This window comes from Podarcis pityusensis (assembly GCF_964106645.2).
Source record: "Podarcis pityusensis genome assembly, chromosome: 3".
NCBI classification, from domain to species: Eukaryota; Metazoa; Chordata; class Lepidosauria; order Squamata; family Lacertidae; genus Podarcis; species Podarcis pityusensis.
In genome coordinates this window covers 53,419,734-53,435,548 of record NC_138026.1, presented here as the reverse complement: position 1 = coordinate 53,435,548, position 15,815 = coordinate 53,419,734, and the positions used below count along the sequence as shown (strand labels likewise).

The 15,815-nt window shown below is 42.5% G+C and overlaps 2 protein-coding genes across 3 annotated transcripts; one reads left to right on the top strand and one right to left on the bottom strand.

Annotated features, from left to right (window-relative positions):
- Nucleotides 1–183: 183 nt before the first annotated feature.
- Nucleotides 184–6,478, top strand: LOC308474308 (amine sulfotransferase-like). Of its 2 annotated transcripts, none has more exons than XM_081000448.1 (7): nt 184–272; nt 846–1,040; nt 1,929–2,137; nt 3,518–3,644; nt 4,494–4,588; nt 5,609–5,789; nt 6,177–6,478. In XM_081000448.1, exons 2-7 carry the CDS (start codon nt 899–901, stop codon nt 6,299–6,301), a joined length of 879 nt encoding a protein of 292 aa, XP_080856574.1. In that variant the 5' UTR covers nt 184–272; nt 846–898; the 3' UTR covers nt 6,302–6,478. The 2 variants fall into 2 exon arrangements, with proteins under 2 accessions (XP_080856574.1, XP_080856573.1); XM_081000447.1 differs by lacking the exon at nt 184–272 and adding an exon at nt 291–620.
- Nucleotides 6,479–7,895: 1,417 nt separating this feature from the next.
- On the bottom strand, nt 7,896–15,786 carry RWDD1 (RWD domain containing 1). The gene is made up of 7 exons (XM_081000450.1): nt 15,578–15,786; nt 13,534–13,599; nt 12,481–12,611; nt 11,287–11,430; nt 10,150–10,282; nt 9,878–9,940; nt 7,896–8,182 (listed from the first exon to the last, which is right to left on the bottom strand). The coding sequence occupies exons 1-7, from the start codon at nt 15,648–15,650 to the stop codon at nt 8,070–8,072; spliced, it is 723 nt and encodes a 240-aa protein (XP_080856576.1). The 5' UTR covers nt 15,651–15,786; the 3' UTR covers nt 7,896–8,069.
- Nucleotides 15,787–15,815: the final 29 nt, after the last annotated feature.

The window sequence follows — 15,815 nt, the reverse complement described above, 5'->3', positions numbered from 1 at the left end:
GAAATACCTCCGACTCCCCCAGGAATAGATAGACGCTAACACCAAGAGAGAAAGTGATTTGGCCCCAGGCAGACAAGAAAATGTGCTCTACCAAACCCTCGAAGCTTTTCTTCCCACGCACAGAAGATTTCCCTGTCTCTTGCCTCATTCCTTTGGGATTTCTTTATGATGACAGTGGGGAAGCCTTGGGAGCTCAGCCTCGGAGGGAAGGGCTTCGTCGTCCGTTGCTGTGCCTCGAAAGGACCGGAGTGGAGCCACTGACAAGAAGCCTTGTGGGGCAGAACGAGAGCTGAGAAGGCTTTTGCGAGAGTGCTCAACTAAATAGAGGGAAACAATGGAGGCGGGTTGCGGGATCTGGCAAAAGGTGCCTCGCTGGGCTGGGCCGAACAAGCGCAGTTGCAAGCTGGGTTAGAGACCAGCCTTGCCTCAAGAAGGAAGTTCTCCTCAGCAGGGGCCGATTTAGGGCAGCGCGGTGCCAGAGCCCGGCAAGCGCTTACCGGGCTTTGGGAAGGAGAAGACGGTCTCTAGGGCCCTGCTGGAGCCAAGCCCGGGAATGAGGAAGCAGCGAAAGGACTCTGGCCAGGACGCCCAGTCTCTACGCGGAAACGTGGGAGGCTGCGGTGAGTTGGAAGCAGCACCGTTTCAGAAAATAAAATAAAAGGAAGGGGGGGAATGCTTCAATGCTGAGCCACGTTTCTGTTCCTCAAGGAACAGGGGATACCTTGGAGCTCTATGTCGCTCACCTCCGATGTAGGGGAAGCCTGGGATTGTGCTTTGAGCTCTGCAAAAGCACAGTAGGATTTCACCGAATGACAACTCTCTTTCTTTGTGATTTCCTCTTGCAGCGCCATAGCGGGAACTGTTCTCTGCTTCTCCGCTCTTTATTCTTATACAGGCAATGCAACCAGCCGAGAAATACGCTGTCAAATACAAAGGATTTTATTTCCAGCCAGATTGTTGTTCACCGGAGCACATAGATTCCCTGGAGGATTTTGAAATCAGGGACAGTGATGTGTTTCTAGCTACTTATCCAAAGTCAGGTAAGATTAAAAACGTGTGTGCCTTTTGCATGTGGTTGTAAAATGGTATTGGTAAACTTCCATTGTTAAAAGACTCTCATACCTGTATCTCTTTATTTCATTAGGTTTTTGCCACAGCTGTTCAGTAACAGGGGACTGTGTCCAATGCAGTTGTGCCCTCCACACAAGAACTTCCACTTGCACACCAGAACTTTTCCTGACTTTCCCTTCCCATAGGCGCCCCCTCCTGTGTATCCCCAGATCTGCTTTGAAGGGGATCCAGTAACTGGGAATGGGAGAGGAGAGGAAGCTCCAAGTCTTTGTGCAAATGGGACATATTCAATGGGTAGAACGTACGGGTTTAGACAGTAATTTGACAGGTCTGCATTATATAGGCACTGAGGAATTGAGTGACAAGAAGGCAAAATACAATGAGCATTTCTCAAAATTCCTGGGAAGAATAATAATGATTGGAATAAGCTGAATCAAAGTACTTTGGAGGACTGACAACTCTTTTTATTCCCTGGACTTTGACTGGTCATTTGCATTTCCATCTATAGGGAGAATCTAGAACAGAGTTTGTGGTGGTTTTCTGAAAAAGAAAGGAACATCTTAGCAAATATTTTTCTGTCCTCCCAAATCCTCAGATTCCATGAAGGCTTCCTATTTCTCATCCACAATGGAAAGAAAGCCTTGGTGAATCTTCACATTCTCTTATTCAACCATCCCTGCCCTTGCTGTGTTTCCTTTGACTCCCTTCTTCTTCATCCTTCCTTGTCTCTAACAGTTTGCAATTTAAATAGTAAGCTCCATGATTGAGAGGCATGTTGTTTTTAATTATTTTGCTCTGTAAACTAGTATGTACATTTATGGCACTGAATGAATTAAATAACTTATCCTCATTCATAGGAACAGTATGGACTCAAAATATTTTGAGCTTGATTTTGCACAAAGGTCATCGAGATGGAACTGAACACATAGACTTACTAGATAGAGCTCCATGGCTGGAGGCCAATGTCCGCAATATGGACTACGTCAATCGACCGTCACCTCGACTCTTTACTACCCATCTACCCTACTATTTAGTGCCAAAGGGATTAAGGAATGGAAGAGGAAAAGTAGGTCTTGCTGTATTTCTTATTTGATCAAATCAAATGTTTGTCTCACTTTGTTTTAAGCCCAGAAAGAATGCATCCCATTTATCACATGAAACAGAACAATTGTGAAGTATGCTTTTTCAGATCATTAATATTCTTTAAAAAGTGGAAAATCCAGTGTTTACACATCTTACTCATATCTTCATGTAAAATAATTAGCATACCAGGATAGTATTAGCATACCAAACCTTTCCTCCCGGGTGGGCCGGCTCGCCAAGGATCAGCATCTTTCCCCTGAATTTCCTGCCTCAATCTTGTGGTACAGTTTGGTCAGCACAAAAAAGAGCCATGTCATTTCTCTAACCTACATCATTCCTAAAGCTTATGTCACTGGATCAGAATGAAAAAAGAGCACAGAAGAATGGCTGTTCTGCTGTTCTGGGAGTGTCAGCTTTGTCAGTGGGTGAGATGGTGGGAATTCAGAAGAATTCAGCATAGGATATGTTGCTGCAATGAGATTTCTAGGAGATTTGAAGGGAGAATGAGACAATGAAGACCAACGTCATAGGGTCTGTCAAAAATGCATCTCAAGGGGGACTTCCGGCTGAGAAAATTGTGTGCTAAGCAATCTTTATTGTTGTAGTTTAGTCGTTTAGTCGTGTCCGACTCTTCGTGACCCCATGGACCAGAGCACGCCAGGCACTCCTATCTTCCACTGCCTCCCGCAGTTTGGTCAGACTCATGTTGGTAGCTTCAAGAACACTGTCCAACCATCTCGTCCTCTGTCGTCCCCTTCTCCTTGTGCCCTCAATCTTTCCCAACATCAGGGTCTTTTCCAGTGAGTCTTCTCTTCTCATGAGGTGGCCAAAGTATTGGAGCCTCAGCTTCACGATCTGTCCTTCAATCTTTATTAGCGGCTAGTTAATAGGGAGACTTAAAAATGATGAAAGATGATCAGATATAATTCTGATTACCCAAACAACTCACCTTTGAATCAAGCGGAGGTGGGGTCAAAGGGCAAGCCTCCCAGCTCTGAAGAAATATTTCATCATTGTTCCAGCGGGATATAAAAACCTCCAGGGAGGCGAGGAAAAATCCAAGAGCGAGAGGCAGGTACACTGAGCTTGAACACTGTATAAAGGCTCTAATGTTAGAGCATCAAGTACACATTCTCTTCTCTCTTAGTTACTATTACCAGTACTGGAAAGAAGGAAATTGAAATTGGACTCTGACAATTAAAAACCACACAGAAAAAATAAAGCTACAGACGGTTAACAATTTTGATACAAGCAGAGAATATTATGGGAAAAGCCAGGTTTGGGAGAACAGTTTCATTGCTAGCAATATCTATCTCATCCTTGGAAGAGTCAAGCCAAAAAAAATTTGTTGTTATTCCTGCAGGTTGTTTATGTGGCCAGAAACCCAAAGGATGTTCTGGTTTCCTATTATCATTTTACCAAAGCTGCACGCACACTAGAAAAAGTAGATGACTTTGGGATTTTCATGGAGAGGTTTTTGGCTGGAAAAGGTAAGGATGATTTGCCGCTCTAAAACAAGTCACTTTTGTCCCTTCATTCCCTATCCTCCTTTGAAAACAAATAAAAGAAATTCAGTGTGCGGTAAGGAATTATTCCAAAGTGCCACATCTGATGCTGTTGGTTGCTCTGAGGAAGTCTAAACTTATTTTTCATGTGCATCCATAATAGTTTTTCCAACTAAATAAATTATAGCACACAGGTTTATGCCATGGATAGCTGCTGACCATTGAGGCAGAAGGTAGGGTATAAATTTGACCAACTCCCAAAGCAAATCAGGCATGGGCTGAAGCAGCTACAAATCATTACAGGGTGGATCACCTAACCCTGAATGAAGTGTAGAGATTGGTGTCAAGTTATAAGTCAGAAACCCAGAAAGGGTCTCCTAATGTTGTAGGTATCAACTGCCACACCATATAAGGAAACTGCCAGAGTGGGAAGGAAGGGGGCTGAAGGAAGGCTAGACTGATCTCAGCCCACCCATCAATCTCCCATCACACTGGGATGGGAAGCACTGCAGGGAGCCTTAAAATACAGAACTCCTCTACAAATTCTTTCTCTGAGAAAGTGTTTGGTGAGGTTGGGTGCTATTCATTCAGCCTGTGTTTGTTTTCTTTCCTTTCCAATCTATCTCATTCCGATTTCAAGCTGCTTTGTTTCATTGAAAGGTTGGGCTGAATTTTATTATGATCTAATGGTTTACACCATTGCTGGTTCATATTTGGTTCCTTTAAAATGTTTTAATTCATTTTATCTGAGTGTTATGCTGCTCTCCAATAAATAAATAAATATATATATATATCTCCTCTACATTTACGCCAAATCAACTTCTCTCCTATCAGTAATTGCAAGTTTATGGTTGGACCATGTGGAAGGCTGGTACACTCACAGAGATGACTTCAATATTCTATTTCTTACCTATGAAGAAATGAAAAAGGTAAGGTGTCAAAATGTTACCAAGTCTGATATTAAACAAGCTTCAAAACTCACCTTTACAAAAAGAGGAAGGAAGCAATATGATGATTCAAGTGCCCTGACTGAAGGAGATTCTGCATCTGCCTCATCATCAATTTAACACAGTCTGTGGTCTCAATTTGAGTGAGCTTATCATGTTGCATTGAAACCATTGTGAATTTATATAAGCAATTTCAACCCCCCCCCCCCCAGGAATCAAAATGTTGCCCTTTTATTATTAACTGATTTCGAAGCAGTCGTGGTTGAAGCATATTCCCACATCAACTATCAATCAATCAATCAATTACAGCATGGGGGTGTGCCTCTTTGCAATCATCTTCTAGCCAGGCAGCATTTTAAAAAGCACACAATATCTGAATATGCAATAATGCAATGATTTTTACCAACATAGTTAATGGAAACAATGAATTCTGACACTATCTTCAGAAGAGACAAGCACTCCAACTGGCTGCTTGGAAACCGCGAAAGGTTTACTGAGTGTTCAATACAAACAGTTCAAAACCCCAATTCAGCTGCTGCTTTCCTTGATAGTCTTCCCTCCTTTCTAAAAGATAAACAAGCCCAGGAGGCCGTGGACCTAGGACCAGCTTTTTAGGCCCTAAACTCCAAAGAGTGCACTGTAACCATTTACCCTGAGAGATGATGGGGCTGAAAATAAAGTGTTCCAAGCAAGATACATCATTTTACAGGCCGAGGAGAGATGTCACAGAACGCCCCCTCCTGTCTGGAGTGGTGGCATTTTGTTTATTTATTTACTTGTGGATTCAATTTAAATAGCTGTCCCATGGGTGGCTCACAGAACAAAAGCAACAGTTACGAGTACAATATAATGCAATGGCAATTATTCCAAACTAGGCAAAGAGAAATGCTGGCTGCTTGTTCCCCCTGCTTGTTATCCTGCTTGTTCCATGAATTTTAGTCACGAGGCTGTTGTGTCTCTCAATTGTGGATGGCTTGACATCAAAACTATTTCCCATTTCAGGATCTAAGAAGCTGTGTCTTGAAAATATGCGACTTCCTGGGAAAGAGACTGACGGAAAAGGAGGTGGATGCTGTTGTGGATCAGGCTACATTTAATAAAATGAAAGCAGATCCCAGGGCAAACTATGACTTCTTGCCACCGGAGTTCATGGACTACAGCAAAGGACATTATCTTCGCAAAGGTAAGTCAGTGGCAGATCAAACTGACTTGGTGTTGCTTGCAGAATCCCTGACAGATTCACCTGACAATTGGTCTGACACGTGATGGGCACCAAGGCGATTTCATTTTCCCAGTCTTTCATAAAACTCTTCAGTTTCCATTGTTTCCTAATTTAAGAGTTGTTCTAATATGTACTTTCCCTGCTCTTGTTTCCTTCAAAATATATGTATTTAAGGGTGGCATATTTGTTTTTCCAATCTGGAGTGTGGCGACTCAGCCAGATGGGTGGGGTATAAATTATCATCATCATCATCATCATATTCCCAACTAGGGATGGAATATATCTGGTGTTATAGAGATCTATTTGACCACCACAATGCACGTTCTTTCTGTCTGCTTCCTGGGCTAGGCACTGTTGGAGACTGGAAGAACACGATGACAGTCGCACAAAATGAAAGGTTTGACATCGTTTTTAAGGAGAGAATGGAAAAGCTGCCCATCAAGTTCTGCTGGGACATCCATGAGGAATCATGAGTCTGCCTTCAGCTTGGAAGGATGAAATAAAGTGCATTGTATGCATTTAATCCAGGCCTATTTGTAAGAGTTAGTGAGAAAAACTCTCATGTGGCTTAATAGCCTCCTAATATAATACTGTAATATGTGCAAGATTTTTAAAAAACGCAATAAAATTACATTCGTATTGTGCTCTTACTGTTTCTACACCCCTGAGCATGTCCTAATTTCTGACTCTTTGTTGCTCCTGTTTTGTTCTATTAAATTTCTTCTTTGCAATAAGGAGAAATAGTTTCTTGTAGGTTGAAAATGTTTTCTTTATGTATTACTTTTGTATAAATAAATACCGTTGAGTTAAAAAAAAGACCTTTAAATGCCCTATAAAAAGAAATAAATTTAGCAGATTACTAAAACAAACGGGGCGAATGGTACTATTAATGCTACAAGTAATTCATAGGAGGAAAAAAGAGTATGTTATTGGAAATTCGAAACTGGTAGAAGTCATTTTTACCTGATCAGAGGAAGTGAATAAAAAAGAAAGGGGTTGCTATTTTTCTTGCTAAAACATAATCACTCCACATCCCCCCTTGAATAGATTACAGACCTAGATAAGAGATTTATTTTTGGAATGTGCTGTGAAAGAATATTTACTAGGATGCATTTATGCACTCAACAATAAAATAATTATTTTCAGAAAAGAAATGAAATTATTAATGTCAGCACAGATGAGATTCTTCTCAATGGAGAATTTAATGGGGTATCAAACCCCAAAACAGATCATACAATTTCTAAAGATAACAAAGGTGTTTTACCTAAAACGTTGAAATGGTAATGTTATGGAGAAACTTTCACACAACCAATTATACCTTTCACTCTATTCCACATATTTTTTATTTGGAATTGCATTTTTTTTCCCTAGCATCTCCTCCTCTGATTAGATCTTAACATGGAAATTGGAAGTCCAAGTATATATGTGGACCAGGCGCCATTTGTTAACAGATCACAAGGAAGTAAATGTCTTTGAATGGTCAATCTTATATCACATGGGTGATATAACTTTACAGCAGGGGTGACTAACCTGTAGCTCTCCAACTGTTGAATTATAGCCCCCATCATCCCCGCCTGTGCTTCTGCCCACATTGCCCTGGTGTCATGGCTGCCTCACCCCCAAATTGTTCTGATAAGCTGTGATGCCAGACACACTGCCAGCCACTCCAGGGAATTTGTGTTTAACATTTGGAGGGCCACAGGTTCCCGACCCCTGATTTAGAGCCAAACACCAAATACACTTCCTAAAGCAAATCTGTACATCTCGCCCTTTCTCTCTTTATCATTATTAAAATGAACACCTCCACTGTACTTCCATAATCTTTGGATGCTGTGAAAGGGAGAGTTCTAAAGAGCAACTTCTTTTCAGAACAACTGGTCCTAAGAAGGTTTGGGACTGAAGATAATATGAGAATGCTTTTCGTTCTGTGTTTTGCTTTGTGCACAACGCATTCGTTTCAAACCCAAGGCCTTCGCAATACAGTAAGATTAGCGTTTCAAGTGCATTTTAAACTTCAACACACAGTACAGCTTCTTCTATAACGCAAGAGATTCAAGAACGCGAATGTCAAACACCTGAAGTCAATTTATTATCTGTGATGAAAGATGTCAGAGAAGGTGGCCTCTTGGAATTAAAATACTTTTGTCTTAAGTAAAAGGGGAACCAAAACATATGTGGGTGTCTCTCTGTACAAATGTTCACACAGGTTGATCAGTAAAGTCGGGAAACAACAATTTCCATCTAGTCGCTCTCTAGATGGGCAGGGTTATAGTCAGGATCGTCTTCTTCATCCTCCAACTCCAAATCATCCATTTCCTGGAACAAGGATTCATCTACTTCCACACTGTTTCCAGCTTTGGGGAGAGAAGAGAGATAAAACTGTCATTCTAGAGTCATTCTAGAGTTCAAAAGCCCAATACCAGATGGACTGCCTGCTATGCTTGCTAAGAATCTTTAGCAAAATGCTATGAAGAGTCAATGCCATCTACTGCTCTACATAGTTATATTAAACAGATTATCTAAGCAAGCCAGATGGAGAGGTCTGGTGGGCTGCATTGTGTCTGAGGTTTGTGAACTAAAAGGCAGTTTAGATCTCCACTGCGTGCCATCAGTTGCTGTTGAACAACATGCATTTTGGGTTTGTTATATGGAGTATCCCAATTCTTCCTCTGCCTTTTAAACATTTTTAAACCCAACACAGCCTAAGCAGTGTTTGAGTGCAACAAATTATGGGGAAGGGGCCCTCAAAACAATAATCTTGAAGTTTTCCCAGTTGCCTATATTATAGGGACTTTATGTCTCCTCTGGTCAAAAATCAGCTTTGGGAAAGGGTTTTACACTGAGGCAAGGATTAAGCCTCTGCTCTCCTCACTCTTGCTTGTTTCATTCTGAGCTTCCACAAGCTGCTTTGGATTTAAAACAAAAGAAATATAGGGAAGAATAATTGGATTCTATGTAACCTGCAGTTTGTGTCTATGATTAATTAAACCGGAGCATTCAAGTGCTTTCCATTCCAAAAGCAAAATGGAACAACAGTGACATCTTCTGGACAGTAAAGTGGCTTTTATTTTCCACATGTTCTTTGTTACCTTGGTCCCTTTATATTGAGGCTACAATCTCATGCAGTAAACCCCATGACCATCTCCTTCCATATGAACCTTCCCGGACCCCTTCTGAGGCTCTTCTTCGTGTGCCTCCTCCTTGAGAGGTCTGGAGGGTGGCAACACGAAAAGAGGCCTTCTCTGCAGTGGCTCCCCATCTGTGGAATGCTCTCCCCAGGGAAGTTTGCCTGGCGCCTTCATTATACACCTTCAGGCACCAGGCAAAGACTTTCCTTTTGAATGTTTCCTTATGTTTAACATTCCTTTTTTTAACCAGGCCTTTGGTTGATTTGACTGACATCCTATGCCCTTTGAAAATGTGGCTTTTGCGTGGGGGGGGGGGGCGGATTATTGGGTTGTTGTTATTTTTATAATATATTTTGTTTTTGTTTTGTGAACCGCCCAGAGACCTCTGGGTGTAAGGCGGTATATAAACTCAATAAAAAGTAATAATAGTAATTTGCCTACATTATTAAGGCTGCATTATATCTATGCTTCTCTGGGGAATAAGGTGCATTCTTTTTACTTTTAATCATTACCTTTCTGTTTTGTCTTTACGCCAAGCAGCCAAGGTGATGAACCTGAGCCTCTCAGACACCCAAACTAGGTACTACCCAGGGTGAGACATGATAAGCTTCTGCCTGTCTTTGACATACCCCCTCCCCTCACAGGTGAAGAGCTTTGCCACCCTCCAGCTTCCATCAGCGCATTGGCCACATTTGGGGGGTGAATGAGGATGACGAGCCAGGCAGCCATCCCTTTTTGAAGGGACACATCCTGCGCTTCACACCAGGTGCTTATAGCACAGAACTGGCAAGCAAAACATTAAAACTTTTAACCCCTTCCAAAAGTGCTAGAGGCAGCATTTAGGCCGCTACCAGGGGCAGATTTTGTTCTCGGTATGAATAATTACAATTTGTAGCAATGGAAATAGGAATCGCCAGTTACCTTCTTCCAAGAACTGAATATCAGATGTGTCAAGATTATGATCTGTTTCGAACAGCTGTTTCCCTGTAAGAAATAAGAACATAATAAATTAAGAACAGCCCTGCAGGATCAGGCCCATCTAGCCCAGCATCCTCTTTCCCACAGTGGCCACCTAGATGGCTTTCGGAAGTCCATTTTGGGGCCCACCACCCGCTCTGGCCTACAAATCCCATCAGCACCAGCCAGCACAGCTGTTAGGGAAGGGCTGACCTAAGGCAACTGATACCTCTTACCTGTTAGTTTATTTTTGCCAGACTGTTCTTCCTCTTTCACCTTCTTTCTTTTAAATTCTAGCATCTCTAAATCAAATTTTGCTTTCCAGCTTAGAAAATTTTCAATGGTGACTGGGGTGCCATGGAAACATTGCTACGCAGAAAGGCCAAAACAAACAAACAATATTAATATACAATTCAGAAAACAAAACAATCAAGAACACACAAGTCTGCTCTAGCTGTCTGGTACTCTTGGACTGAGGGACAAATGAGAAACACTCTGTCCCTATTCATCCTCTAAAGGACTAAATGCTGCAGTACACATGTGGGGGGGGGGGGGTTGGGGTAGTGTGCTTGAGAGCTAACTTATTATTTTATTAATTTATAAATCACACTTCACATTGAACTTCAAGGCAATTTTTCAAACATACCCTAAAACCAACTAGAAACAGTTTAAAACCCTGCCCTCGACTGTTTTAAAAACAATACCAAAAAAAAAAAAAACCACCTAGGGAAGAAACCTTTTCACCCAGCAGGAAAGCTTATCGGAACAAAAAATGTCTTCAGTTGTTTCCTGAAACTGTCACATCTCTGCAGAGATTTTGTAGCAGAAAACTGGGGCAGCTACAATGAAATCCCGGCTCCGAGTTATTGTGGAGTGGGTTTCTGACATCATTTTAAGGACTTCAAGGAGAAACGCTTCTGCAAAATGCAGTGACTTGCTGGCTCAGCCTCTCAAGCAGGGCTTTTTTTCAGTTGGAGCTCACCGGAACTCAGTTCTGGCCCCTCTCAGGTGGGCAGCATTGCCATTCTAAGAGAACAAGGGAGGCGCTTATGGTGAGTTCTAGAAAAATAGCCCTGCTCTCAAGTAACCTGGTCTTGAGCCGTGATAAGCTTATACATATTGGTACCAAAACCTTGAATTTGGTCCCATAGCTTTGGGAATCATTCAGTTGAAAAGGTGGGTTACAGATCTTTAATAACAACAACAAGAACAAGACTTAGAAGAGGTTGCTGGACTAGGCAAAGTGAGTTTAACAGCCCTCCTTATTTACCACAAAGTGTATCAAAATAAAGCTACACTTAGCCAGGCCGGGGAGTCCACTAAGATTTCTTGTATTCAGCAGATAAGAAAAACAATTTCAACTAAACTTTCACCTTTTCTGCTTCCTCTGCCTCTTTCTCCTTCTGTTTAGTTTCCTCTTCCCTCTTTGTTTTTATCTGATCTACTATTTCATTTAATTTCTCTTGCACAGCCGATACTAGTGTGAAGATCATTACCATGCCCAGGTTCTCGTCTGCCTGAAATACAGAAAAGTGTTTAGCAGAAAATGAATACACCTCATGGCACAGCAAATACAAAACCTGTGGGAGGAAAGTTGCCAAGCAGGCAGAAAATGGGGGGGAAATATAGATATACTGAATGCAAAATCCACATGGAGCAACAGCTTCAAGATAAATCACTCCTATTTATTATTTGTATTTAGCAAGACTCATATTGTCTCAGACCTGCAATTCCCAAATAGTACAAAAACAACACAAAGGCCATCTTTGCACTTTCCAATGCGTTGTGGGATAGAATATCCTATAACAAGTTACTGTTACGTTGGCCAATCTAGTTCTGATGCCACAATTAAAAAAGCAGACAAAAGTAACATCAAAACCTGCAGACATGCCTTTGTAAAATTCATAAATCATTTCATAAAAGGGAAAAATAGATGGTCTATTATAATGAGCAATAACTAATAAAATGCTACCCTGAAAGGTTTCCAAAGCCACCTGCAGACCCTGGAATTCATGTGATCATACACAATATAACTTAATGCAGGCTAAAGCGCAATCCTACTTTGATTAAGTCCCACAGAGCTCAATGGGAATTGCTTCCTGCTAAGTTCATATAAAGATTGCAGCCTTAAATTATCCTTAACACTCTGCCATATTGCCAATGGTGGTGCATAACAGATTCCTTACCACCACTTCAATGCAAACTTGCTTTTTTAAGGCATTGTGGTACAAAGTCAGGAGTTTAGTAATAATAATACAATTCAGAATAGTGATAAACTAAAGTGTGTTATTACTGGTACTGTGCAAGATATTTTCAAGTGCTCTGTCAGCTAATGGAGAGGGACCAACATTAGCTGAATTGTTTGTTTTTGAAGTAGATTTATATTTATCCATTAAGTATTTTATCGACTTTACCTATCTGCAGAACCCATTATCCTTGAGCTTGAAAAAACAACCACACCCTTTATTCTCCTCTTTGTAAAGCATTTGTATTGCTAAGCATGGGGTAATAGCTGAACTTGCTGCACCTTGATGTTATTAAACATTATTAAAGAGGATGCTGTTTACCTGTTCCCGTAATAATTTCAGTATGTCTGTGATGTCACTGTCCTCAAGATTCTCTTGAGAGAGTAGTTCATAGAGGGGGATTTCATCAGGATAGCGCTCTGCATATGTGAATTTGAGGGTTGCCTGGACAGCTACAGTGCAACAGAAAACATTAGAAATTGTTGCTTCATGCTGCCAACAGCACCTACTGACATTCATTATATTAGAAGCAATTTACACAACCTAGTTATGACGAAGGCCCAACACACAAACACACCAGTGTGAAACCTGCAGCCAAAGTGATGGTTGCTGTTTTCAATGCAACAAGGAGGTGTCTGATTCTCGTGCTAAGCCCTCTAATGGGAGTGCAGCTCAGTTTTCCCTACTGCATTACTGTGGTACCTTGGTTTGCAACAGTTTTGGATTACAACCACGTCAAACCCGGAAGTGCGTGTCCCTTTTTTTTGGATTACAACCCATTTTCTTTTGGAGGCCCCATTGGCAAATGCGCGCCTTGGGTTACAACCTGTTTTGGTTTACAACCGGACCTCCGGAACAGATTATGGTTGTAAACCAAGGTACCACTGTACACTCATCCTTTCCCATGGTGAAAATATAAAAATGCTTCAATGACAACATTCAGCTGCAACAAAAGAAGCTACTACTACGCTTGTTGTAGTAACAACAATCTAATTGGCCTAACAATCTAAATTTTTGTTTGTTTTACTACATTTAAATCCTTCACCTTATTCTGTCATGGAACCCAATGCAACAGAGATGCGGTTTCCAGGCTGTCTCCAAACTAGACCCTGACCAGACCTAGACTTGGTCTGTTTCAGCTAAGTGCTCGCCCCTTCAGACCATACATGGCTTGGGACCAGTTTACTAGCAGTACTGCCTTACCCCATATGTGCCCACCTGACTGTGTCAATCTGCAGACCTGGCACTGTTACACTGTTATCAACAGACCACCTCCTATCAATTTAGAAACAATCAAGTATTTTAAGCATTTTATGCCAAATTTCTTCATGGGAGATCTCTTTCCATATGAAAGTTCAACAGCAGTCAACTTACTTTCGTCATTTTCTCCTGCTTCAGATGTCACAGTGATAGTGAAACTTATTGGCTTTTCTGATAACACTGTTGAAGAAAAAAGTCATAAATGAAGACAATAAAGGTTTTCTCCCTCCGCCACCCAGAGACTGGTTGGTTTTGTCTTCATCAGTCATAACACAATAGCCTCTGCTCTTTTCTTTAAATTGTTTTATATAGGAAATTGGATTGAAATTCAAAGACCAATTAGATATCAGCTCACCAAGATCCCAGAATCAGCTAGACAGGAATAACCTCTATTAACTCAAGAGCTTTTCCCCTTTGAGGAAGGGACATAGCTTAGGGTCCCTTCCAACTCTACAATTCTGATTCAATGAAACCGTATTGCTCCCCTGGTGAGCAACCTGGTCACTGAATTCCGCACCAGTTGAAGTTTCCAAACCATCTTCAGATGCAGCCCCACATATAACACGTTGCCTCTTATCTGCAATAACAGGGATAATACTACTCATCTACAGCACAGGCTTGCCGCACAAAACTTCCTGGTTTATTTAGTGCTACACAGCCAGTTTCATTGAATGTATATGAAGGATGTGTCCCATACAAAGCTGTAGCAGTTTTCACTTGTATCAGTGTAAAGTCAAAACAGTGCTTGCTAACCTTTTTGGCAAGTGTGACACATAAAAATGTAGGGCAAAATCCAAGCTAAGTCATACCCTGAGTACACCCATTAAAATAAATGGGGTTAAGCAATTTATGTTTGTTCATTTCAGTGGGTCCACTCCAAGTATATCTAAGCTTTCTCATCCTTTACTTATAGTAGCACAGCATGAAACAAGCAGGTATGCAAGCCCGATTTTATGCCATGGCCCTTATGCTAGTTCAGAAGTACTACAAACACCTTTTGAAAGTTGCACATCTGTGATCCAAAGTGATCTGGTATTACAGACATACAGTGGTACCTCTGGTTACGTACTTAATTTGTTCCGGAGGTCTGTTCTTAACCTGAAACTGTTCTTAACCTGAAGCACCACTTTAGCTAATGGGGCCTCCTGCTGCTGCTGTGCCGCCGCTGCTGCACGATTTCTGTTCTCATCCTGAAGCAAAGTTCTTAACCCAAGATACTATTTCTGGGTTAGCGAAGTCTGTAACCTTAAGTGTATGTAACCCGAGGTACCACTGTAATAACTATCTGCCACAGAGGCTTCTTACAGCACAAAAGACCAAAAACCAAGCCTAAAACCCAAGGGATGTTTTGATCTAATCCCAGAATCATGTGAAGCAAAGTTTGGAAAATGAGAACGCACATTTGGATCTCTGGAATAAAATCAAGATCTGCCCCCAACCATTTCGTAATACGGCTCCAATTGCACTCCAGGACAGAATGTGGTTCCACACCATATTGTTATGTCTTTTCTTGTTTTAACATGGTCTGTGATTTATTTGCTAAACCATCTTGGGAGCTCTTTTATTAAGATCAAAAGGCAGGATATGATTTTTTTTCAAATTAACAAGTCTTTTACAGAGGTGGTATTAAGAGGTTTAGTGACTGGATGAGGGCCAGGTTTTCAGGAGACTACTTGCGTGATTTGCTCTGCCTTGCTCTTCATGGGCCACCAGCATGGCAGAGGGGGCACCTCATGAGAAGCTGTGAAGACCCTAAGAAAAGCCCTGTCTGGATCAGGCCAGGGGCCCATCTGGCTTATGGGGAGCTTGAGAGCCGAGGACACAGGCGCGAGAGCACCGTCGCCTCCACTATCCGGAGGGAGCTGTCCCTGCTGCAAAGCGGGGAGTGCAAATCCCCACCACCCAGGATCCCGAGGCAAAAGTTTGGCAACTTCTCCAGTTAGGATCGGGGGGACGGGGGGGACGGGGACCTTGGAGGGAGGTTTCCCACTTCGAAAGCTGGAAGTTCGGAGCAGGCTGGCAGTGCGGGCGATCGCCGCGCCGGGAGGCAGAAGTGCGGAAAGAACAGCTGCAGCGCATGCCGGAAACTTGGCGCCGCCGCCCTGCCCGCGCCCACCTGGCTCCGCACGCGGAGGTTCCCGCAGGCTCCGCCGCTCACCTGTAAAGGAGTCCGGGTAAATGGACTCGAGCGCCTCGAGCTCGTTGCGCTGCTCCTCCGCGTAGTCCGTCATGGCCCCCCGCGGCCGGCCATGGAACCCTCCGGCCCGCAAGCGCCTCCGCCGGCAGAGCAGGGGCAGAAAGGAAGTCGGCGGGCGCAGGAGACAGCCGAGGGAGGCACAGCTCAGGCCGCCGGGACGCACGCGCAGCGCGGCGCCGCCCACTCGGCCTCTCTACTC